Source organism: Perca fluviatilis, chromosome 7 (assembly GCF_010015445.1).
Source record: "Perca fluviatilis chromosome 7, GENO_Pfluv_1.0, whole genome shotgun sequence".
Taxonomy (NCBI): Eukaryota; Metazoa; Chordata; class Actinopteri; order Perciformes; family Percidae; genus Perca; species Perca fluviatilis.
The window spans coordinates 3707010-3732528 of NC_053118.1; the positions used below are offsets into that span (position 1 = coordinate 3707010).

At 41.7% G+C, this 25519-nt stretch overlaps 1 protein-coding gene across 1 annotated transcript in view; it reads right to left on the reverse strand.

Moving 5' to 3' along the window:
• The window catches only part of bckdhb (branched chain keto acid dehydrogenase E1 subunit beta), a 91235-nt gene that overhangs the window by 16597 nt on the left and 49119 nt on the right, over nt 1–25519 (reverse strand). Inside the window, exon 9 of the mRNA XM_039804814.1 lies at nt 192–278. Coding sequence (XP_039660748.1) covers nt 192–278 — 87 coding nt within the window. The remainder of the gene's footprint in view (nt 1–191; nt 279–25519) is intronic.

The following is a 25519-nucleotide window of genomic DNA, read 5'->3' on the forward strand; positions in this document are numbered from 1 at the left end:
CGCCCAAACCACACCTAGCTACTTCAGACCAACCCATTTTAGATTTGCGTCGGCGCAAGACTCATTTATCCCGCCGGTATAATAGCAACAGCGCCCGAGATCCGCCCACAAAGCTACTTGCGTTTTGCGTTTCATACTTGCGTTTCAGATCGTTAAAATAGGGCCCATTATGTTCTGATATACAGACTCACCTGTACTGTTGAGCTGATTTCAGCAGCAAAGCCTCCGGTTATTGGTGCCTCATGACTGATGAGCAAACGTCCAGTTTTCACCACTGACTGAAAAAAACAAAAAACAAAGACAATTAGAGGAGGTTCAGCGTTCCACTCTTTCATGGTTTGAAAGCAGCAGTGCCTGTAAATGATGTGGTTGGCATTATCTGCAAAATTAAAACAGGGCAAGTTGGTCAAATCATTAGTAGTGCCTTCACGGCTTAGCTGAATGGGTGAACAGAACCAAATTTCACTCAAATCAAGTAAAGCTTTTTTTTTTTATATTCATACAGGAACTAGAGATGCACCGATTGACCGGCCAGTGACCGGAATTGGCCGATTTTCACGTGCTCGATTTTCACGTGCTCGGCCATGACTGGCGCCCGGCCGGTCAGTCTGACATATGCAGATTTAATGCCGGTCAAATGCACTCGGGCGCCGCATGATTAACATCGCGCAAGATCAGCGCACCGCCGCTCTATCAGCTGTTTATGAAATGTTATAAAGTCGTAATTATACACGGCTCTGCAGAGCCGTCTGCTCTACTGATTTCAGCCGCTCTCTCTCTCTCCCCTCTGAGGCTCAATAAGTGGAACATGAAAACCGCGGGTCCCGTGAAATATGACAGCTACAGTTTATTGGAAAATAGCGTTACAAACATACATACATAAAAAATGTAGTAATCTTCCCCCAGCGTTTAGTTTGTTGCTAAACTGTGTGTAAAATGAGTGGTGACGTTTATGTTTTCAGGTAACGTTACTGTTGACGTTCAAACAGGCCGTGTGTATTGAGAAATATCTTTATACTGCAAGACTATATGTATTATATTAAGTTGGATATTGGATGTGAAAAGAAGGAAATGGTTCTAACATTGCACTTTAGATGTGTGTGAATTTCCCACACCAGGAGTCATTTATATAGTTCTATTTTATAGCGATCAATTATCTATTCAAAAAATGTTCTATTAAAGAAAAGATAGAAAATAAATATTTGTGTGTGCTGTAAAGTTGTTTGAAAAAATGAAATCGGAATCGGCTAAAATCGGTATCGGCTGGCCTAACTCTAAGAAAATCGGAATCGGCCTAGAAAGTTGTAATCGATGCATCTCTAACAGGAACCAGTGACCGGTTGCCCCAGTTTTACTCTGCACTCCAACAAGGTCATCACATCTTGCTCTTAAGTGTACGCTTAGACACGAAAGGTCTGTATGAGTTTGTGTGCATTCTGAATGCACACACACATTGTGAATGACACTGCAGAGGTGAGACATTAACTACAGAAGGTGCCATGTTGAGGCTGTATGTCGTCTGGGAGACTAGGGTAACCAAGTCAGAGTGGTTCATACTGCCTGCTGTGGTATGCTATATCTGCTTGCAACCCTTAGGCTGCATGTGTGTCTGGCTGTGTCACTTTGTGTGCATGTATAAAATGGATATCGACATCGAAAGTACGCCCTGGATGCTGATTTAGTGTATGGTATTAGGTCTAATTGCACATTTCATAATTTAATTTTGTAACCCGACATTACTGCAGAAGGATGCCTCTGCTCCACCCGTTATCTACCACAGCATAAAACCAATACTATACTATAATCTAATCCACTTGCCACTGGTCCAGACCGAAGCTACGTCTGTTCTATGCAACTTCAGCTAACCTTTCCTCTGCCCAGTAGTTGCATGTTGTTTTCTACATTATATTGAGAATTTAAAACTTTCAAACGGATTTGAAATGAATGTGTAGAGACTTATATGTGTGGGTGGAATCCCTGGTCCATGTTTGGGGATATGCTTTGATTTCCCACTGAAATAACGGCACTAAACCATACACTCTTCATTAGAAACGCAGCATGGTAAATATCAGATACCTTTCCCTTCCCTCAAAGCCACAAACCAAGCCAAAAAGCCATCATAACTAAATAACTGACTGAAAATAAGCCTCACATGTCCATATGGCACAGATAATTGGGCCTGACATTTTTTCCCTTCAACAGGACCACAAAGTATTAAACACAGGGGCATTCTGGGGCTTCACACTGATGCTAAACAGGTAAATGTTTACATTGCTGAGGTCCTGGGTTTGGCTGTGAAGCACTAAATAACTGTGGCAAACTGTTCCACTATCACATACTAGTATTGGGGGCTAAATGAGTCAGCACTGTGTCACACTAGTTCACCAATACTTGATGCAAAGCCAACAATGCCTTTATCTGGTGGGGCAAATTGGAAGACCTTGTATTTAGAAGCTGGTATGCAAAGATTCTTGCAAGCGTTTCATTTAACATTAATGTAGAATAGCTAAATTCAATGTCAGTTTACAGAGGCTACACATTTAGCCATCTTTAACCAGTTGAGGTGAGTGAGTTCAGTGTGCAAAAATCACTGATTATATGACACTATCTTCAGGAATGTGGAAGTTAATAATAACACTGGAAGACAATAACAACAGTCGGCAACCAGCACAGTGAGGAGGAATCAAGCAAGGGGTTGAGAGTGGGGCAATGTCTTGATATGACATGTTGCTGTTAGGTTCGCCTTAGCGCGATGACTCATACAGGTGCGGTGCTCTCCAATCCTTTACCCCGCCTTGATGCTGAACTCAGTCCTCATCTTACACACAAACACACAAAGACTGTTACCATAACTTCCAATTCAGACCGTGACACCAGCCATCACCCAGATATCCCTGTTGGTCATCTCCCTTCGGGGAGACCCATCATAGTACTCGCTGCATTGGGAGTGCATTCTTCAGTTGCTTTTGACACAAAAGAAGCATGCCACTGTTTTTACAATATCATGGAATAGAATTTCAGACTCTGAGGCCTGGGGAAAACTCATAACCCAGTTTATAGACTTGACCCACAACCCTCCTGCTTAAACAAAATTGACATCTCTGGCAAAGTGCTCACTAGCTGGCACTAGTTCAGTAGGCTATTCGAAGTAGTGCTGCATGCCAGTGCACTATAATAGATTACATTACATAATACATTAATGTTAAAAAATTGGCAAAATGCAGAAGTGTCTGGGACAGCAATGTGGCATGGGGTGATGGCGCTAGGTGATAAGTCAGAGTTCCCCTAAATTATTAGGATTAATCCTCTAGGCAACATACATTATGTACCAAATGTCATGGCAGTCCATCAATCAGTTTTCAAGACACTTTACTTAAAAGCACAAATGTCAACCTCATGGTGGCGCTAGAGCTAAAGTCAGAGAATCACCAAAGTCATTAGGATTAATTTCTCTGGGCACCATAGATAGGTTTTCGTCTCAATACATATTTTTTGAGAACACGTTTGTCTCTCCACGTTAATGGAATTAACAGTCTATTCAAAAGGACAAATGTAATGGCTTCTGTTGTCAGATTGCAGCCTACTCGTGGTCGGCATACCTGCCAACATTTGGTTTTCAAAAAACGGGAGGGGGGGGGGCTTATGTTGAATAAAGTGATAAAAAGATCCTAATATAGTATGTCGGAAAAGTCATAGTATAGTATGTCGAAAAATTTGTAAAGAAGTAATAATATAGTATATCAAAAAAGTGATAAAAAAGTCATAATATGTCGAAACAAATCAAAGTATAATATATGGAATATAGTACGTAAATAAAAGTCACAGTATATGTCGAAAAAGTCATAGTTTAGTATGTCACAAAAGTCATAGTATACTATGTCGAAAAAAGTGATAAAAACGCTATAATATATAGTATGTCAAAAAAGTGACAAATTGTTATATGCCGAAAAGATGCATGTCACAAAAAGTTATAGTATACTATGTTGAAAAAAATTATAAAAAAATCAATAATATTGTATGTCATAAAAGTGATTAAAAAAGTCATGATATAGGCTACGTAATAAAAAGTCAGACGAGGTGGCAGAGTGGTTAAGGTGATGGACTGCTAATCAATTGTGGGGGGGGGGGTTGTTTACTGTTAAGTCTGTGCTACCAACATTGCCATCTTGAGTTGAGCTTGCTTCACGTTTTCTGCCTCTGTCTGTTCTTTCATGATGAAGGATGAAATCGCCCGTGTGCCCTTATGTGCCTCTTCTGCGCGATGGTGCCGCTGTGCTGGGTGATGTCATTTTCCCCGCCGTGCGCTACATTAAAATCAATGCGACACACCTTACAAAAAGCATGGAGGTTGTCGATATGACTAAGATGAATGTAAATTGTTGCGCCCAACATGTTGAAAGTTACAGCTATATTTCGATTTCTTTGCGGGAACACCACCTTCACCTGCCATCTTTATCGGCTCGCTTTCGGGTCTGAACTTTCCACGAAGCTTGTGCAGAGATCAACTGCGCAACTGGGTTACAGGTTGCCAGGTTGAGGGGACAAACGGGTTGAAAATTGTATATGGTGTGTGGATTGTGTGAATAGGATGCGTTTCATACAAGATCTGGCAACTGGTCAACATTAGACAAACATATTGGTCTGATTATTTATAAAGGAGTTTGGACCATGCAAATTACGGGAGTTTCCCGGGAGAAATAACTGGGAGGGGTCCGAGAGATAGGGCTAAAAAACGGGAGAAACCCGGGAAAAACGGGAGTGTTGGCAGGTATGTCGGTCGGCCTTACACCTCACCTGTTCAAATCATTCAACTCACTGCCTGGGGTTCAATTACACACCGTTTCATAAGACAAAGAAAACATACACTCGCACCGAGAATAACTTCTACATAGTAATTGTGGCTGTAGCCTTTAACTCAGTTGCTTCCGGTTGCTGGATGGGGTTTCAGGAGACAGCACAATCCACTCTCATAGTGTGGTTTAACCCTTTTCCCCCAAAAAAAATCATCCATCATCTTATTTACCCATGAATGCCATCTTTCATATCAGTAAAATTGCGAACGGGGGCACATATGTTACTTTTAAGACAGCCTAGGTGCCACAGAAAGTACACTGAATAATGTAAGATGATCAGTTAGATGCATCCAATGGGAGAAATGATATGTCTACAGTGAGGACAGAACAGATAAACATGTCATGAATCTTTCCATCCAACCTCAGAAAGACGTGCTGGTAGGGGGATCTCTTTGTTATGGTTTTACACCATGGCCTCGTGCCTGATGAGTTTATCATTGAGTGGCTCCTGTCATGTCAATCAAAGAGCATCCCCTTCCCCGCTTTTTTGCACAATTTAAATTTAGAAATTATACCTTTTTAAATAGTAAACAATTTTGGTCTAAATAATATTTAATATTTTGTTATGATATTTCAGTGAACTAGCAGATAGTAGCCTAAAGATAAGAACAAAGTTTATTACTTAACACCTTCTGCTAAATTTTGCTAGCTAGCTAGCTGTTACCATGTGGGATGTAGCCTGATTTAGAAAGCTAATGAGGAGTGTTAATGTATCAATTTCAATGCATTCTTTATTTTATTAATAGGTTGTTCCTTTTAAACCTCAAGTTTGCACACAGCCCACATTGTCAGCTCAAAATTATTTCAAAGTACCTTTTCACATTAACTTGCTAGCTATGTAACTCACAACATGAGACATTTCACTTTGTCAGTGTCCAACATAACATTGTTCCCCCCGAGCCAGTAGATTCCCAGAATTTTGCAACCCTAGTCAAGCGTAAAGCCAACAATCTCCAAGGAAGCCAGGCTATAAATTAGTCAACTTGTTATTTACTACTAAAGTTTTCCCAGACAATAATTACATGACAAAACAAGGACACACACCCGGAGCCTTGCTTGATTTAAGTGCCAGCTAGGACACTGTGGCATCACCTTAATGACACCAGTTCAGTAGAGGGTGGACACTTGCTATTGTTTCATGCAGCATCTGACTTTATGTCTAAAGAAAATCCTGAAAAAGACCGGAATTTGCTCCTCAGGTTTGAGATTCACACAAGTAAAAAAATACAGTATTTGGGGCCATACTTAACCAATTGGCTGGCATTCACAGTAACATTAGATTGTACCCTTTTCCTAGTTGGTGACATTTTTGAGGTCAATTACAGTTCTGTATGTACTTTTCTGTAAGTTGCTGGCTTGAGACATCCTCCTCCCTGCCCCAGCCTGGCCTCCGAGTCAAAACGAGGGATCCTGGTTGGTAGCGGCTGGTGGTAGTTGGGCTGGGCAACAGCTCTGTTGGCTGCAGCTTTACTACTCATTGTGCTGCAGGGCTGTCATTAGATGCCAGAGTCGTTCCACTGACTGCAGGGGAAATGTCATGTTTACCGCCATTCCCATACACACCCAAACCTAATGAGCAACATAGAGCTTGTCCTACTGCATTCACTCCTTCCTCACTACTTCAATCTGTGCTCCTTCTGTTTTGTTCTTCCTGACTCCATCGTTCCTCCATGCTGTGGTTTGTCTCATCCTCGTCACCAGTTTTTCTCTTTGCTCCTCTGTCCAGCTATCCCTCAAACTAGGGCTGGATGATTAATCAAAAAATAATCAAAACGAAATTCAGAGCCTATAACCGACTTAATTTTACCAAGTCGGTTATTTCGGTCTTTTAATCCTATTAATATTTCCGCGGCCGCCCACTGTGTGTTAATGTACTTTCCCCTTAAAACATATTACGGCCGCTGCGTGTGTAGTCACGTGACTCCGCCCCGTCCAGTCTGCGACATTGAAGTAACATGGAGGAGAACTCAAACACCGAGTCAACTCAGCAACAGGAGCCGCAGCCGCTTGTACCAAAAAAACACGCAGTGTCCGTCGTTTGGACACATTTTGGTTTCAATAAAGACGACACCGAACAAACTCAAGTCAAATGCAAACATTGCAGAAAAACTGTTATAGCGACCAAAGGTAATACCAGCAATCTATTTCAACACCTGGAGCGTAATCACATTACCGAATATGAACAGAGAGAGGCTGACAATCGCCCAGCAACAAGTGCCTCCACAAAGCAGGTGTCGATAACACACGCATTTACAAATGCTACACAATATGAAAAGGATTCAAGAAAATGGAGAGAAATAACTGACGCCATTAGTTACTACATTGCGAAGGACATGGCTCCCATAGCTACGGTGGAGCACATTGGGTTTAAACAACTCGTTAAAACACTGGACAGAAGATACACTGTGCCATCGCGACACTATTTTTCCCAAACTGCGCTGCCCAACATGTACCAAACATGTCGTAAAAAAGTAGCTGCTGAACTCAGTCTGTTAAGCACTTGGAAAAGGTAAACCTGCTAGTGTTTCTTAGTAAGAACCTGGAGTAAATGCTTATGCATAGAGAGTGACAGGACAAGATCCCTGAGAGGAAGATCAAAAGGTTTACAAAGGATACAAGTTATATTTTGGCAATATTTACAATAATTTATTTTATTTACAATAATTTATTTTGTTTACAAGAGAGAAATTATATTTTACTTTTAAGATGGCATGGCAATATTTACCATAATTTTGTTTACAAAAAGAACTATTTTTAAAAGTTCTTTATTTTCTAAATTTTTAGGAAACCTTTTTTTTACATTAAAACTTAAATTACTTTTTTATAAGACATTTTTATTTCTTTGCAAAATCTACTGTTGTAGATTTCAGTTCAGTTGTTTGAAATATTTAATAAATAAGCATTAATTGCTATCAGTGTGTTGTTTCCTTATTTTAGAATCACAAAGATAGGATTATATGCACTCTTTCATTAGAAAAAAAAAAACGTGAACATATTTACAGTATAAGAAAAGATTTTTTTTTTTTTTAAATAATCGTTCAATAATCGTAATCGAGGTAACTTGTTCGATTAATCGTGATTATGATTTTAGCCAAAATCGTCCAGCCCTACCTCAAACCATCCATTTACTCTGCTTTCATGGAGCATATGCTCTCAGTCCTAGTGCTCCCCACCACTGAGAGGCTGGCGGCCAATGACCTGGCATAACCTCAGAGGCTAAAGTCAGAGCTGTCACTCTCCCATGGTGCGCATGCACGCACACGCACACACACACACACACACACACACACACAAACACACACAAACACACACACACACACAGAAATGGGGGCCCCACAAAGGCATGTGGACGTATACTGCACAGTCAAATATGAATGTGTATATAGTGTGTTCAAGTACACACTATATACGCACACTGCTTTTCATAAATCGCTTACTCAGGATTGATTGATTTATATTTCACAGGTTGCCTCCTGCTGCTGATGCTGTAATGGTATTTTGGCATTAAAGTGTAAATTTAGGGAAAAGGAGACATACTGTACATATAGCGTAAACAAGACTAGGTCAAAACCTAGTATATGGTTGGGCCGTGTATGGTCAATATGTTGGAGTGTAGCCAAATTGTTACAGGGATAGTCAGCGGTGGTGTTTATAATGTAAATATAGATATTGAATGTTCATCTTTAGTAGTGCTGAGCGATAGTATTTTTATCGTCATTATTCATTAAACATTATCATTAAACCATTATAAAAATGACATAATAAAAAAAAAAACTGTAGTATTTACCATCATGCTGCAGCCTCTCCCGTGCTGTGTTGGGGCTGAGCTCCTCCCAATACACACACACAGAGCAAAGTCAGCGAACAGCAGATCAGAGAGGGTGCGCTGGAGACAACTACGCTCCTAACTGGAGCCTAAGTAAGTGCAATAAAACCTTCGCGAGTAAAAAGCCAATCATTTGTCGATTCAGTTGTTCATTAAGCATAAACATGTAGAAAGTTTGAATCTGCTCTGCCGCAGTTCCATTGCTATTATGTTTTACACAAGCACAGCGCACTGGCTCTGCTCATAGTGAATTATGACAAGCTAAAACAAAAGCTGTTTGTATGAAAGCTAATGGTTTCTTAGTTTGCCACATATCCTAAAATTTGACAAATTCTTGTAAACTTTTGATTTATCTGCCCCTCTCTGCTGCTCTCAGATTTTTACTAATTGAAATATCAAAACCCCATCCACTATATTTATTTAGAAATAGCACTGTGGCAATGCTGTTTGTGTGACTGTGACACACTGACACACACACACACACACACACACACACAGTTGTGCTGCTCATTTGTAAGTAGCCTACTTTGCCCGTGCTGCTAAGCCTGTGCATTTAAAAGGTTGAAATGGGTGGCAAAAACAAAACCACCATGTACTGAGGAAGTTAATTAGCTGATTGACGGGTGATAGCGGAGGTAAAAGCCTGTGTCGTGACAATACAGTTTGAAAGGGCAATGGCCAATGGGGAAACACCAACACTGTCTTCATCACACTTATTCCAACCAATGGGGGAACTTCATCACTAAGTGACAGAGCGACTCAGTGACTGAGGGACAGAGTGACAGAGTTTTGAGTTTATAGCCCTGGCCCTGGGCCCTGTGGACCACGATCCAGCCAAAAACTAAATAAAGCTTTGGCATATTTAGGCAGTGTATACTGTACACAGCCAACTAAATTCATTCTACAGTGTACAGAGTATGGGAATGAGAAGTGAATAAAAACAGTCCACACTTGGGAGCTAAACTGGGCTGTGGTTTGACTGGTGCAGAATAGTGCTTTTAAAAGTTTTCAAAACAAGCGAGTCTTTCCAGAATAAGTTGCCAACACTTATTTGTTGGATCTGTATTTTTACACCACTAAATTGGTTGAGAGTAATTTAAAAAAAGCAGTGATGACAAAAACAAAATTTGCTGTGCTTCTACTGTATGCATGCATGCACACACACACACACACACGCTAGACTCTTAAGTGACACCCCGCCTTCCCGTATAGTATGCCTCCTCTTCCCTCAGGCCGTCCATCAAAACGCGACAGGAAGAGAAAGTTTAGTTCTGTCCCGCCACCGAGGAGTCGTCCTTGCCACTGGGTTTGCTGGCTTCACTCCCTTCCGCCGACCCTGTAATTGCGCGGCCACCGCAGGGTCCTAACTCATGCACCACCATGTGATCTCCGTGACAAATGAGAGTCGGGACGAGGCTTGACTACTTGCAGAAGCCTTTAAAGTGGCACTCTGCGATTAGCGGAGAGGGGTGAGTGCTCGGCGAACCGGAGGTCCTGTTAAATCAGAGCGCTGGGAGGGAAGCAGGGTGGGAGGAAAAACAAACACTCACTCACCCCATGCCATACAATCACTCGCTCTCTCTAGCACGACAGAGAGAGGGTGAGAGAGCACAAGAAAGTGTAGAACAGCCTCTGCGCTGGGCGGAGGTCCAAGCCATCCTCCAGAGGAGCCAGGACGCCAGAGGAGACCTCAGACAGGAATAACTCCAAACAAGCCATAAAGTCCCATTAAAACCAATTCATCTCAATTACTCCCCGACACACACACAGCATGCACTCATTCTCTACCTTTATGGCCTGCAACCACACTGCACCACAGACTGCATCAGTGTACACACAAACAAACGACTCTAACTGAGTGACAGCTCTTTGAGAGCATCTCAAAGGCTGCCGCATGTACGAACAGACATTACGGTAGTAAAAATCAATCAATGAAAGGCCTTATTAAATGGCTTATACCATAACAAAGGGGTTATTTTTGCATTGTGTAATCCTGTATGTACATAGCTGAAATACTGGGGTATCTTTGTTTAATTGAGGTTTGTTCCCTTTTCTGGTTAATTTTAGTGAGGCTACGCTGAGGAAAGCTGTTCATAAATAATAAACTGTTGTATGCTCGGGGATGCAAAGTGCTATCTACAGAAAATATTTGTTGGGTTTGGACATCAGGGCTCTGTGGCTGGATGTTCTGCTAGTGCAGGGGTGCAAGTGTAAGTTTTTACACTTCAGATCTACTTTTACATTTTTCAACATCACAAGATCTACCAGTCCCAAATCCCAGTCTCTATCCCATCATGAGTTGCATAAAGCACATTTTCCATTTCAGAGAAGGGAGTGATAGGAATCTTTGGCATTGGGAGGAGGATGGTAGCTTCTTGTAATCAGGGATGTACCAACTGGTGGCAAGTCTCAGGCAGGCGGATGGGTGGTCATCTGTCATGGAGGATCTGAACTTGGCCTTCATGGTTTTCATGTGGGAGAAGGCAGATTCACACACACAGGTTGGGTTCATCCAAATAGGGATGGCAGGCAAAAGGCACATACCCCTTATCTGAGATCAGGTGCCAAAATTCACCCTTTATGTCAGTGGATGCCCTGGATTTTATCTGAACGTCATTCTGGATAAGAATTTCCTCCACCTCTGCAGTAGTGTCCAGTACGAATAGTGTTCCCACTTTGGAGGCAATGCCATCCACATCAATATCTGTGCCAAATGGGAAACACATGAGGCCACTGGCTGGAGTGATGCATGTCTTTCAAAAACTGAGGCAATGCTCTGAACTTGTTTGACACTGTTGAGTTGAGCTGCATCTTTGCCCTTAAGGTCTGCATGCATGCTTTGAAATTAGCGCAGGTCCTGGTGCTGCAGCTTGATTGAGAGTAGCTGTAGTTTGCGCTTACAGTGTTCACAACACTGATCATGTCAATTATAGCAACTCTAAATTCAGAGCATTCAGAATACCAGTCAATTCAGTGAGGAATGTCAAGTCCATGAGCCACTGCTCGTCATCAAGCTGGGCATACACTGCATCTTCAGATTCAGATTCTTTCACTTCAGGCAAAAGCTTGCAAAATCTTGCCAGAAATTTGCCTCTGCTTAGCATCGTCAGTATGCAACAGCAACTCTGTGTGTCCCGCTTTAGTATCTTTCCCCTTAGCATGGAAAGCCTTCTCTGAAAGTTTCTCCCCTGGATGGAATTTCCAATTGTCATGCAACATCCATCACGTCTTTCATGTTCAACACCTTCCCGCATAAAGCTTGTTGGTGGATGATGCAATGATAATGGATAAAGTCTGGAAAGAATCATATTGTTTATACAAGGCAACAAAACCCAAGACCCTCCATGTGGGGGCCCCATCAGTGGTAATGGAGACTAGTTTAGAAATAGGCAGGTGGACTTTGTTCTCTAACTCCATGAAAGCTTGGAAAATATCCTCTCCCCGTGTACGTCCTTTCAGTGGCAAAATGTCCATTATACTCTCTCTGGTACTCACGTCGTCGAACACCATTCTAATGTAAATACACAACTGTGCCGCATCTGTGATGTCTGTGGACTCATCAATTGAAGGGAGAAACACTCAACAGTCAATGTCATTGTTAGCTGATCCTCAAATGTTCCTGCTTTGTCCACACATCGCTGGGTTTCTGGATAATAAAAAGTCGTCATGATTGTATGGTCTTTCATGTTTCACAAGAACTTGACTCAATATGATGCTATGGTGGCTGCTTTTCCCCTGGTGTTGTGCTCCGTGAAAATGCACGGTTGTGCTGCTAGTTGAGATTTTAGTTCTTAGGTTTTGTGCATAGTTTTAAAATGCAGTTCTATAAGAGGAAGCTATGAACTAACATGCTAGCACAACCTCGTGCTGCAGAACTTCACAAACCTCCACAACAGGAAGCCAGTTTAATGCGTCCCAGTATCCAAGACATTCCTACAGGAGCACAGGGACACCACAGAGGTGACGGCATCTGGCTCCTATCAATACTGAGGTTCTGAAAAGAAATTATCCATGTCCCAAATATATTTGTTTCTTTTATAAACAGTGACGTACCATTTTGTTGTGAAAGTCACAAAACAGTCAACATAATCTAAAATGACATTTTTTGAATAATTTCAATTCTTTTAATTGTGCATATACAGTCTGTTAAATAAAAGATGGACAGCTAATTTCCTAACAACACTGGCTCTAAAATGTCAGTAGATGCCATGGGAAACACCCACCCAGAGGCCTTAAATTTAGGCACGGTTTACACTAATATGTCCAAAAACAGAATTTTCCTTTTATAGTGGAAAAATGAGCTTCAACTCTAACTTCAGTATAAAAGATATCAGAGAGCTGGCAAAACTGTGAACTCTGTGAAGTGCAGACAAAGAAGTCAAAACAAAACACAGCCAATGAACACTAAAATGAAAGTCTAAGAAACATGGGTGAAAGTAATTGAGAGTTTAAATAATTGTTAACAATTCCAAACCTTAATTTTAAAAGGGAGATTCAAAATATTGCAAAAAAAATAACACATTCATAAATATGTTTTCGATTATTCTTAAGAGCTGCTGTGAAAAGAAAAACATAAAACCCTCCGTTTAAGATTGATGAAACTCGTTATTACTTTTTGGTTTGGTTTCAGGTTATGTAAGACTTGTGTCCTTGTGACTTCAGACACTCCGTCTTTTCCACTCAGTCCTGCTATCGGCCTACATGCTGACCTCGATGATCTCAATCTGCCCACACATCTGGCCAAGGCTCCTTAACTAAACCGTCCTCTCCAGTGGAAAACTGACGACCAGTCCAATATAAAGTGCCTTTTGCTTTAAGAGGGCTCACTTCATAACAAAAATTGTCACTGCCATCATCATCATTATCATGTAGCCAACAATCATGCATGAGAGAAATAGAAAACTGCAATTGCTCTGCCTCATTTTGATGTTTCTGCCCATTTTCAACAGTGTCTGGTAATTATTCTCATCGGTTTGATCTGTATGGGAGTCATCCATAGACTGTATATAACTGGAGACATCCTGGGACAATATAAAGAAGGAGTCATTCTGATGTTCTGAGTGACACTCTGGTGGCGCGTTCATGCCACCTCGGAATAACAGGCACCGCCCCCCTGGTTACATTGTTTTCCGACTGGCAGCGTTCACATGGTCGGGATGCGTGTTCTTCTTCTTCCGTTATATTGGCGTTTGGCATAACAACTTTTTGCATGACTGCCACCAACGGTTGGCCGTAGCCTAGAGCATCAGGTGGTGAAAACATGGAGGCCACAATAACAGAAGATTGTCTGCTGTTTTCTTATACGAGCATCCAAACAGCACATGGACAGGTGTTTGTTTGTGTTATCTGCAGGACAACCAACAGGAAAAGACACGGATAATGTGTAATACATGGGCCTATTTATGAATAATTTTAAACATGTTATGTCTGTGCATGTTTCTTGGCAGAGGCGTTTGTCCACAATAAACAGTTTATTGTCATTGAAATATGTTCAGTGAACCAAAGTCGCCAACATCAAACATCAGTTGTCAACAACGCGTCACCAACTGGGGAACTCGGTTATCAAAATCCAGCCCGAGTTTCCCACCTCTGATTCCCACAGGAAGTGACGTGAATGGTGACGTTTTCACTCGGAAAAATGTTTTTCCGATGTCCATGAACGCACGGTTAGTACATGCATCTTGTGTGTGCACAAATGGTTATCTCCCTTGTTCAATACTGAATAAAGCTGCATTTAATCTGAAATCATCGGACTCGTCATCTGTTGAAGTCTTCATCATCATTTCCAGATATCAGCACGATATCATTGGGGTGAGTGACAATGCACTTATCTGTTCACTAGCTTTCTTTCAAAAACAACAGAGCAACCATGGCTACTATTCACTATGCATCCTATTTCTCAGTGTCTGTCAGAGCTATGAGCCTATATGACTTTTCAATGCGCCATAGTGTGGATTTGGGCACATTTCTCCGGTGACACTGGGAAGAATTTGAGAAATCTCCAGTGCCTAGCTGTGGAATGTGATCGTTAGCTACTGCCAGGAGGAAGAATGGAAAAGAAGTCAGTAGCAGACAGTCAAGTGGGTGGATTGAAGGAGACGCAGAGGGGAGATTACTCTACTCTAAAAATGTTTGGTAAACCACAAATGGGCTTCACCAACCAAACATTTTGTGATGTACACATCTAATATAGATGAATTACCCAAATGCTGGAAACTCAAGTGCTGGTCAAGGGTTTATTCTTTTTGTAGTGCATTACGCCATACTTTTCACCAGCGACACCAGGAGAGAAAGAAAGAGGAGCTGGAACCATCACAGAAAAACAACCATGAGTAATTTTCCACTGATATAACCACTGAAACACTGCTGCAGCACGATACATGACAGAGTTCTGACACACACACACACACACACACACACACACACACACACACACACACACACACACACACACACACACACACACACACACACACACACACACACACACACACACACACACACACACACACACACACACACACACGGCTCCCCTTGCCCCAAAATCCCCCCTTCCTGACTCCAATCTTTATCCGGCTCTCTCTCTCTCTCTCTCTCTCTCTCTCTCTCTCCCCACATTTTCTTTCTTTCTCTCCACAAAGTCCTGCTGGTTCGGTCCACAGAGCTCAGTGTTAAAGGAATATTTCACCATTGGAAAGATGAATATATATTTAAACTGGGTCACTTATGTAGTAGAAATGTTAAATTCTTTTAGAAATTGGTGGCTTCTAGGCCGAGAAAAGCCAGAAAATGTGTTTTTGGCTCATGTGGATGAAAGACACCAAATCCCAGAATGCACTTGCTTCGCTGCTTTAGCGTCTACTCCCAAGCCACGCCTACCCTTTACAGACAGACAGTGAGACGATCAACTCAACAAGTGTGTTTTATTGTCATTTCAACCATATACACGAAAAAAACGTTTCACCGTGGCTCAAGTGGTGTTACACATTTAAAATGTATACTTTTTTGCCACAGCTGATACATTATCCGGACTTCTTTCAGCGGATTGATTGATAGCTCCAGAGTGAACAGAACTGTGTCCATGGCAACGCTCTGCTATGCATGGCAACGGTGTGTTATCCTTAGCAGCGGTCTGTTATCAAGAAATAACAGACCGCATTCTACATTAGAATTCAACCAAGCCATGTAATAAAAGAAGGCTAACACATAGCTACTAGCATTAGCTCTTGGTGGGCTGTGGTATAAACATCGAGGATAAACACAGCCGTAAATTTGCGTAGGATGTAGCTAGAATTGTCGGCATTTTACAGTCACAAACTCCACCAGCAGTTAGCAGTTAGTTGGATACAGATCACCCCATTTCTGCAACAGGCAGTCCGGGGTAACACAGCCCACCTCCACTAGTAGTCTTACCCGGTGACAGAGCAGCAGGCTGGACTGTCCACAGCAACAAAAACACAGCACAGCAGTCTCTGAACTCGCGTTGGGAGTTTCGTTGAAGTTGGATGTAGTCCAGTTTGTTTAATGAGCGGACACTTGCAAGCAGGATTGGTGAACAGATGGCTGGCTAGCGTTAGCTTTCCACCGGCACACTCGTTCAACGCTCCCCGCGATGAGGTCACTTTACCGGCCAAAGGCATCGAGCACCACCGCTGGTCTCCGTGCAGGCGAAGCTTGCGTAGTGTGTGGAGTATTGCGTCTGTAATAAAGTGTCCTGCATATTCTCCGATGTGTTCCAATGTATCCTGGTGGTACACGTGTGTGGTAGTTTGAATGCACATAATTGTTGTTCTAAAATTTCCGTCGGGATGAACAGTTTCTGCTCCTGCTGAGAAGCTAAGCGAGGATTCAAGATGGCTGACACTCGTTTTTTCCTCGGCAATCTCCGGAAAAAGCCGACAGTCCAACCCCCTTTGGGCTATGCGGAAGTGGCTCCTAATACAGGCTGTAGTCTTTTGCCTCTGGGCCAAAAAAAAACTCAGATGACGCACAAATCATCATTTTGCGTCATCTGAGGCTTTTTTCCAGACCCACAATACAGAGATCTCCCCTCTCAGGGGGACATGAGGGAGGGAAGCATGGTCATTCAAAAATACTACCAGGTTTCTACTGATACAAAGCTTAATGCTAAATTGGTGAAGTTTCCCTTTAACATTGTTATTACATACAGGAAGTGAGGCTGAAACATCTGGCCATTTTCTTCTACTTATATTGCTGTGTGTGTGTGTGTGTGTGTGTGTGTGTGTGTGTGTGTGTGTGTGTGTGTGTGTGTGTGTGTGTGTGTGGGTGGTAGTGAGTGAGTGAGTGAGTGAGTGAGTGAGTGAGTGAGTGAGTGAGTGAGTGAGAGAGAGAGAGAGAGAGAGAGACAGCGGGCCAAAGATATTAGGAGGTGTTGTGGTGGCCCAGTGAGCAGATACTGGCGGAAACCCCACCACTGAAAGGGAAACACAGGCATGAGCCCGGTCCGTCTGTGTGCTAATCACTACCAGACTGCCTGCCTCATCCCTGGCCCGGCTCCAGACCCCAGACTCAGAAGGCAGAGGCTACTCTACCACTGTGCTGGGTGTCAAATCTGGGCAGGTATTACCAAAGCAAGGGGATCTAAATGATATGTTGGCTTAAAATAATAATATAATAATAAATAAAACATTTTTTTAATAAAAATCAATTTTGGATTCGCACACCAATTGATTAAACAACAGTTTTACATCTGCTGTTTTTTTTATTAATTTTTTTAACCTGGGAACAATCCTTTGGCACACAGCAGGGGTTCCCATCATTTGAAATAATATTTTTCAAGCACATTTCCAACATCTGACATGTGAAATTCTCATTTGTTAGATTTGTGAACTTTTGATGTGTTAATAGAGAACTTTGAGAACAGTTAGATGATAAGACATAATGGCCAATTACCAATGGGTGAAAGATCCTAGACATGCACACACGCACATGAGCGTGTAAGCGAACGGTTGGTTCTTAACTCTATAGCACTGCTTTACTTTTCTCTTTGCTCCTGTGTCTCTTATTAGCTGCTCTCACACATGCACAGATCATTCAGTGGTTGAACTGATCAGGGATTAGATAAACTCTACAGAAGTTTGGTGCTCCTTGTATGGGTAGAAATCGTCAGAGCCGTTCTTTCTTGTTATTTTTATGAGACGGACAACAATGGTGGATTTCAATGTAATTTTAGTAGAACTTTAGCTGCTGTTACAAGGACAGAGGAGACGGACATGGATTTATAAAGAAAATCAGACCATGAGTGACTATCCTTACCTGCAATGTTGTCAAACATTTTATAGTTCCTCATATTTTTTATTCATAATTAAAGCAATGATTTATTCAGTTATTTCTATGTCTTTATTTGCTTTAACATTGCTACTTTTTGTTGTTCTTGGTAGAGATTGTCTATTTTATCATACTCAGCAATTATTGCAAGAAAAAACCCAAATATGCACAGAAACTCACATGGTTACAATTTTACTGACACCAGTGCTACTGTTCAGGTAGCTTTGCCCTTATTTGAATAACACTAATCTAAAATACAGTGGAAAGAAGCCCTTCATCATCTTCTTCACAGCAGAAAAGGGCAGATCCTGGGCCATCATGTGGAGGCCACCTGTTGGTAGCCATGATTTGCTGTTCTAAATCATTATCATAATGAGGAGCTCAAGGCTAATTTTTCTATTTATTAGGAAATTAAGCAAAAAGGATAAGTCATCATTCTACCGAACGTTCTTCAACTGGTTTTCATGGAAATGCAAAGGTCATAGAAAGCTGCGGCTGAAACAAGGATGAAAAGTTATGTCACCGGGTTCCGATTATGTCATAAGACACTGCCCTATCTTAACTGAAGAGGAAAGCTGGATCTCGGCTGGTGAAGTGCAATCAGTAAACAATGGTTGGGTTTCAGCATCATTACTGGGGTGACATCTTAAATAAAACCTGCAGTGCCATGTTCACATGCAACATGCAAAAGAGGATCAAGGAAGCATGCTCTGAACCAGCATTTGCCAGCAGGCTTGTTTCAATAACTTTCCATGTGGCCGTTCAGAAACCTGGCTTCATTGGAAGAGCTCCACACATTTTCATAATTCAACATGATTGTAGCTGAAACACAAGGATAATATGAGGCTGCTATGAGTGGTAGAGGTCAAAGCAGACTTCTTAAGTGGTGGGATAGGGAAAGTATCCAGTCCTTATATAAATTTGTCACTTTTCTCAGACTTATTAATAATAAAAAAGGAATCAGTTTATTTTTTCCACTTGACTAAAAATAAATGCTCCAAGTTGTGGAATCGTTAAGCTAACATCATCATAATTTACTCCGTAGCTAAGCTCAGGGTCTCCTGTGAACAGAGCAAAACTCTTGATGTGTACTATGGAGTTATTAAAAATGCTACTGCCAGACATGGCAGAACAATCCTGTGTTAAAATTAGGTAAACAGAAACACCCCTGGCAGATTATTTCCATAAGGAGTGTTGGGGACCAAGAAGCTGGTTAAACAGTGATTTGGCTCAGATTGAGTTGACTGCAGAGACAAAGGGATCTTGGCCTACATGTGAATCCCAAAGCCAGTTTCACCAAACTCCTACAGGCTGCTATTTGGAAGCAGAGTCCCTAAGAAGGAGATTCTACATTCAACACGTGGAGGGCACGGCAGACTGGTGGTGAGACAAAGAACTGCTTCACACCTGTGAGAAGGTTGCGCTTTCCCATTGGCTGTCGGGTCTTTGAATGCACCACCCCACCACTAGGAGGCGGAGGTAGGATATAAGCTGTCGGCACTGTGCGTTTCTTTGCTCTTTCCACGATGACCCAGGTCACTACAGGAAGCACTCTAGTCTGGACTAGCTAGCCAGCATCACCTCGCTGGTCGAGTTGAGCTGGGACAATTTTATAATCGGTCTGATATACAAAGGGGATCCGAGGAAATACTGGCCGGGTATTCCCTCTATCTGCAGCGGGTTTAATCAGCCTGGATTCAAGAAAAGGACGGCGTTCTGTTTCTTGCTTGTCGACCTGGATTACGGCTCGTCCACTGGTCTGAGATTTAACTGACAAACGACGCACTGTAAGGCTTTACACAGTTCTGGGCAGATGTTAGAACTAGTGCGTTTTGGTTTGTTATTAATGAGCAAAGGGTTCGCTACCGCTGTGCCATTAATGTGATCTTATTGTAATCATGTACTGGCCATATCTGGTTACTAATCTGTTGCTGTGAATGTATAACTGATCATTATACCGTTTGATTTTGTTGTGTTAAGTAGCTGGGTTAAAACCGTAAACGCTACCTGCTAAACCACTCCTTTGACGGAGTTAGTTACTGTCCGCGAGATAATCGCGGTGAATCAGCTGTTAGCCACTGGAGTGGTTATAGTGGCCGTTTCCCTCGGTAAATCAAAAGTCTCAGTCTGTCCTAACTACACGTGGGGTCCAGACCTGGGTGGCTGAGGGAGCTGGCCATTATCTATAACTAAGATCAGAGTGTTTCTTTTCCTTTCCTCCTTTATTCTGTTCCTTTTACTAACACACACACGGACATATAAGCTAACCACGTAGCTCCCGAGCTAATGCTGCTAACTTAACCACGTGGGGTTTTGTATAGAGCTAATAGGTGATTTAGCATATGGTATAAAGGTGCGCGTTGCCTAGCAACCCCCACCTCGGGTTCTTCAGCCCCCTCTCCGTGCACTCAGCACCACTACTGCCCTCTTGAGGCAAAATGGTTTTGTGCAGCTCACAGGAGTAGCCATTTTGGGAGTTGTTTTTGTATTAGAACTACATTTCGACACCGCCCCTCCCCTTTCACTCACTCTCTCTCATACACACTCACACAGACACAGACGTGTCCACAAGACATGCTGCTTTTGTTTTTGCTTTGATTGGTTGCGATATTGTAAAATGTATATACGTTTTATTATTGAAGGATTATTGATTGGCTACTGATAATTGTGACGTTAATAAATTCGATTATACTTAATTAGCAGTTGCTGGTGATTATTTGTGTATTTGTTGTGATAACTGCTTGTCGAACAGGTCGCGCTCGAAATCACCCCTTCCTTTAATTCCTTTTAAAGGATTTTTACAGAAATGAGACTGTTCCACAGGTTGATTATTGGTCCCTGACAAGCAGGGTGGTGCCCCGTTTTGATTGTTTGTCGATTTGATAAAGTTATTAATAACCATATTCATAACTTTATTAATATTGATAAAACATATTTGATAATTTGCCAATGATCAAATCTGTACCCTACGTGAATCCTACAGGAGAATGGATCGTCAAATTGAAGCATCACTTAACCACTTTCATTCTGACACTCATTTTGATATTACATCACATTTTCCAAAATGTGTTCAGAAAAGGGCTGAGAAGAACGATGTTGGGGTTAAAACTCCTTGATATTGCTGGCTTTATTTCCCAACAGAAAGCAACAGCCAGACTACTACATTGGTCATACATATTTAAATTATGGTTTAAATGCTTAAAGCAAAGAAAGCTTGTTTTTATTCATTATCAAAAGATTGTTTCCATCTGAGGAAACCAGGATCAGTTTTGCATAAATACAGACAATCAAAAAGTTTTTTAAAGTACCGACTTTTTAATCATTATGTTCCATATTCATGTGTGGTAGCAATTTTGTAATACTTTCCGTCAGTCTATGGTGTACTGCTCTGCTAAGATGCCAGATTATTCAGTCCATATAATTATGGTAGGTGGTATTAAAACATCCGTCAAGACCAGAACAACATGTTGAACTTGACATTGAGCAGAAAACAGTGGTTGCTCCCTGAATCTATTTGCCTTCACGACCTTTTCCACCTCAGCGCATGACAAACAAACATATTTGAGGGTACTATGTCCTGCCTGGCTCCCGCCTGTTTCCATACACTGTATTTACCAGCCGTCTTTGGCTCGGGACACACATTACAGCTTGAAACCATTAAGGGAAAGTGAGGGGGTAAGCAGAGCCTTGATAAGGTCTTATCTGTACAGTGAGTCAACATACTCAGAACATGCAGACATTGCAACCTGCATCACTTCCAAGAATCCGAACAGATGCTGCTGCACACTTACGCACTCCTTACGCACCCCCCCTCTATCAACCATCCATTAAATTCTGCCTTTGTGACTTGGACGAAGAAATAAATTGTATAGGCTGTAGGACTTGACCTATTGGTGCACTTGTGCACTGCATGTCCTTAAGTGACTCCTCCTGCATATGTTGTTGAGGGTTGAACAGGTTCAGCCAAATTGGTTGCATCACTGTGAGGGCTGAGATCCAGGCAGCGCTGCAGTCACAGAGACAGCTGGAGCTCACGCCAAGAGACCCATCTATTGAGGGAGACAGTTTACACACATTTAAGAGAAGACAATGAGCTGGAGATAACAGTTACCAGGCGCACCAGGGACACACAGGCCAGCTCAAGTCCTGATAGAATAGCATCAGAATCGGCACCGCTCCCAAATATACATACACGGTAGTCGGTTGAGCAGATGTCCTAATATCAAACATTTTATTACAAGCACATTGGCATGGTTTTACACAACTTCTTAAATGTGTCATAATTCTGAGATGTTTGAACAATAGCTGCAACTTTCAAGCAAAGCAGCTATTGTTTATACATATTAGGCTGGTTAATGCCTATTACATTCTTTTTTTGACTTTTGCTATATGCAATATATTAAACTATTGCAGACCTGCCAACCTTGAAAAACTTTTTTGAGTAGCAACTTACTGATTTATTGTCGAAGTTCTGGTTCACGAACACGGCGGCACACACGTGGAAAATATGCCATTAAATGTCAAATCTGTATACATTTTAAACCCTAGAAAATAATTATGTTCAAGTAGGCTACTTGAATTAAATAAAACATTAATTATATTAAATACAATTAATTGGATCATAATATAATCCAATAAAATATATTACACTGAATAATGACCATTTAATTTACTTTTGGTACTTGAAATATATTTTGATAATACTTTTGTACTATTACATAGGGAAGATGTTGAATGCAGGACTTGTAACTGATAAGTCATTAGTAACTCTACAACTGTTTTTTCTACTTTTACTGCGATACATAATCTGAGTAAGTCTTCCACCTCTGGAAATCACCACCAACAGTCGTGCATGAACACCTGCAGCAGTGTTTAACACTGAAAACACACAGCTCAGTTCAGCGTTTACCTGCAGCTCTGCTACAGTAGCAGATAACCTTTAACGTTACCTGCCGGTCACATCGTCTCTAAACCGTCCGCTCAGAGCGAAGTCCTGCACGGATCAACAGATGTTCGAGTCCGCCGGCTGCTCGCTCTGTTTGTTATAAGACGCACACCGAGCTGATTGATGCGCTCACAGAGCCAATCTTTGCAGATGTTACTGCTCGGTGTTTGGCTAGCTAATAAGCCTGTTAGCTTGAGCTTTGTCTGAAGGTGCCGAGTGGCCGGCCAAGGTCCGACAGACACCGACACATTCCGCACATCCTCCGCTCAGTTTAACCGCTAACCCCTGGTACCGGTCAGAGAGGAGTGTTTACTTTGTGTCTCGGGCTCCGGTCAGTTTTTAATTAGCCTACATTAGTAACAGTTAATTTTGTTACGGTATGAACTTAATCCTAGGAAAGGCAAAACATATATAAGACCTTTGTAACGAAATCCAAGACTTTATAAATGCAAGGCTTTATTAATAATAATATAAATAAATAATATTTCTCCAAAGTTGACAGGTAGGCTACGTAAATTAATTCATTTCACCTTTCTACATCAAATCCATTTACCTTTGCATGCACCGTCCTCCCTCGGGGAAACCCATCGATATATGGGGGGAACCAACCAAACTAAACGGGAATAAGGGAGGAATAACACCTGCATCTGATGCTTTCGTTTTACTATCAGTAGCCGATATCCCCGCTTGACATTAGAGGAAGGGACCCGACGCTGTGATTGGTCGAACTCTTCTTTTTTAGTTTTTTTCCAGCATGCTCGTGGCTGCTACGATGTTTATCCCGGTTTATCCATAGGTTTTAGCCGCCTACTACCATCAAGTGTTATAGACTGAGACGGTTACCGCGCGTCAACGAGTGAACTCAAAGCAGTCACCTGATTTTCGCGTAGTTTAAAGTGACAAATCGTATCACCGTATTTTGATGTCAAAATGCGTGTATACTACGCAAAATGCGTACAGTTTGGCAGGTCTGCTATTGAGAATACAGTGAGAATCATATAGTGCTATTGGGTTTTAAGTAGCCAATTTAACGTTAAGTGTCTTCACAGAACTTACGTTTTTTGTTTGTGCTTGCCGAGCATGTGTTGATTGCTGTCCTGTGGTTTAGTGATACAAACAACTATGTTCATCATCTACCTTTCATGCCTGCAGGGGTGGGAGTTTGATACTACTACTACTACTTTTGATGGATCACTTAAATTATTTTATGGGAGAAGATGGGACTTGCAAACTCACAGGCTAGCACCAACTTGCTAAGAGGCTTTGTGCTCAGTGAGTAACTAAGAGATACAAACACAACAGAGGCTATAAAAACTGCTTTTTCTCAGAACATATGACCACTCCTTACAGTGACAACCTCTTGGCCCAATGCCTCTTGTGCAGTTACCTTTTAATAAAAAGTATTAGGGATGTAAAAACCAAGGAAGAAAAATATGCTTTCAACTTTCTATTGTACAATAATGCACAAATATCGTGTTTATAGTTCACTGTAAAACATTGATCAGGACGGATTTGGGCTGTCACTTTTTATTTAAAATTGAAACTTTAAATTTCAAATTCAATATATAAGCGCAACAGACCATTTTAAGTAGTTTTTTAATGTGGTTCACTATCAGCTTGGTCTATTGCATGCCCTACTGAACTATCAGTAAACTAATTTAATAAATGAAAATGAAGGAGGACGGCACCTCCTATTACAACACCAAAGGATCTAAAAAACTGTCTGTAAAAGTATTTTGGGTTCTACATCGTAGATGGCAAAATTACCAGCAAAGATAAGGCTGTTTGCTGACTTTATAAAAAGCAGCTGCCTTACTTTATTTTCAATGACAATAAATCAGATGATTTACCCTGCTAGCTGCCACCAAGTAAAGGCCGGGACACAGTCTGGCGAGGTCAGTGACTCAAATCTGTTCGGTGTGTCCCGTGCCGTCATCAGTCTGGGGGGCTGTCAGCGTTCACCCGGAAATGGCGAGTGGAATGAGCGTGACTAGAGTCTCTCAAAATCTGATGAAAACCTTTTAAACTGACCTTTGTTGAGCTGAAATGAAGACAGATTCAGCAACTGCATGGCCTATTTCTCTCTTAAAATGTTTTCAGAAACATGTTTCAGTGAACTATTTTAGTACAATATGAGATCGTATTCTGCGTAACGGCCGCCATGACAGTCTGGCTTTGAATTTCCGGAGAAAACAAACCCATGTGATGCGTTCGTCCAATCAGCTGCCGGTTTTCATTTTTTGGGCAACAATACAGATAAGCACCACCTGCTGTTATGGAGGCGTATTACATCTCATCTCTTTGGTGTGTTCTGTGGCACTTTTTGGACCAACACGGGGAGACTGATCATTTCGACTGGCTTTTCTGTCGACGGTCGGCCGTCTGGTTGGTGTGTCCTGGCTTTTAGGCAGCGGAGGCAACAGATATTACGACATCGTCTGCCTGCCTACTTTGCCACGCTCATCCTCAGGACCCTTGTCAGGATATCCTAACGCATGACACTATATGGGTTGCATTAAAATTAATTTGAACAAATTACGTGTTAGTTCGAATTTATTCGAACTTGAGTTGCTATATAAGCCCTATAAGTGGTTAACAATCCAATTC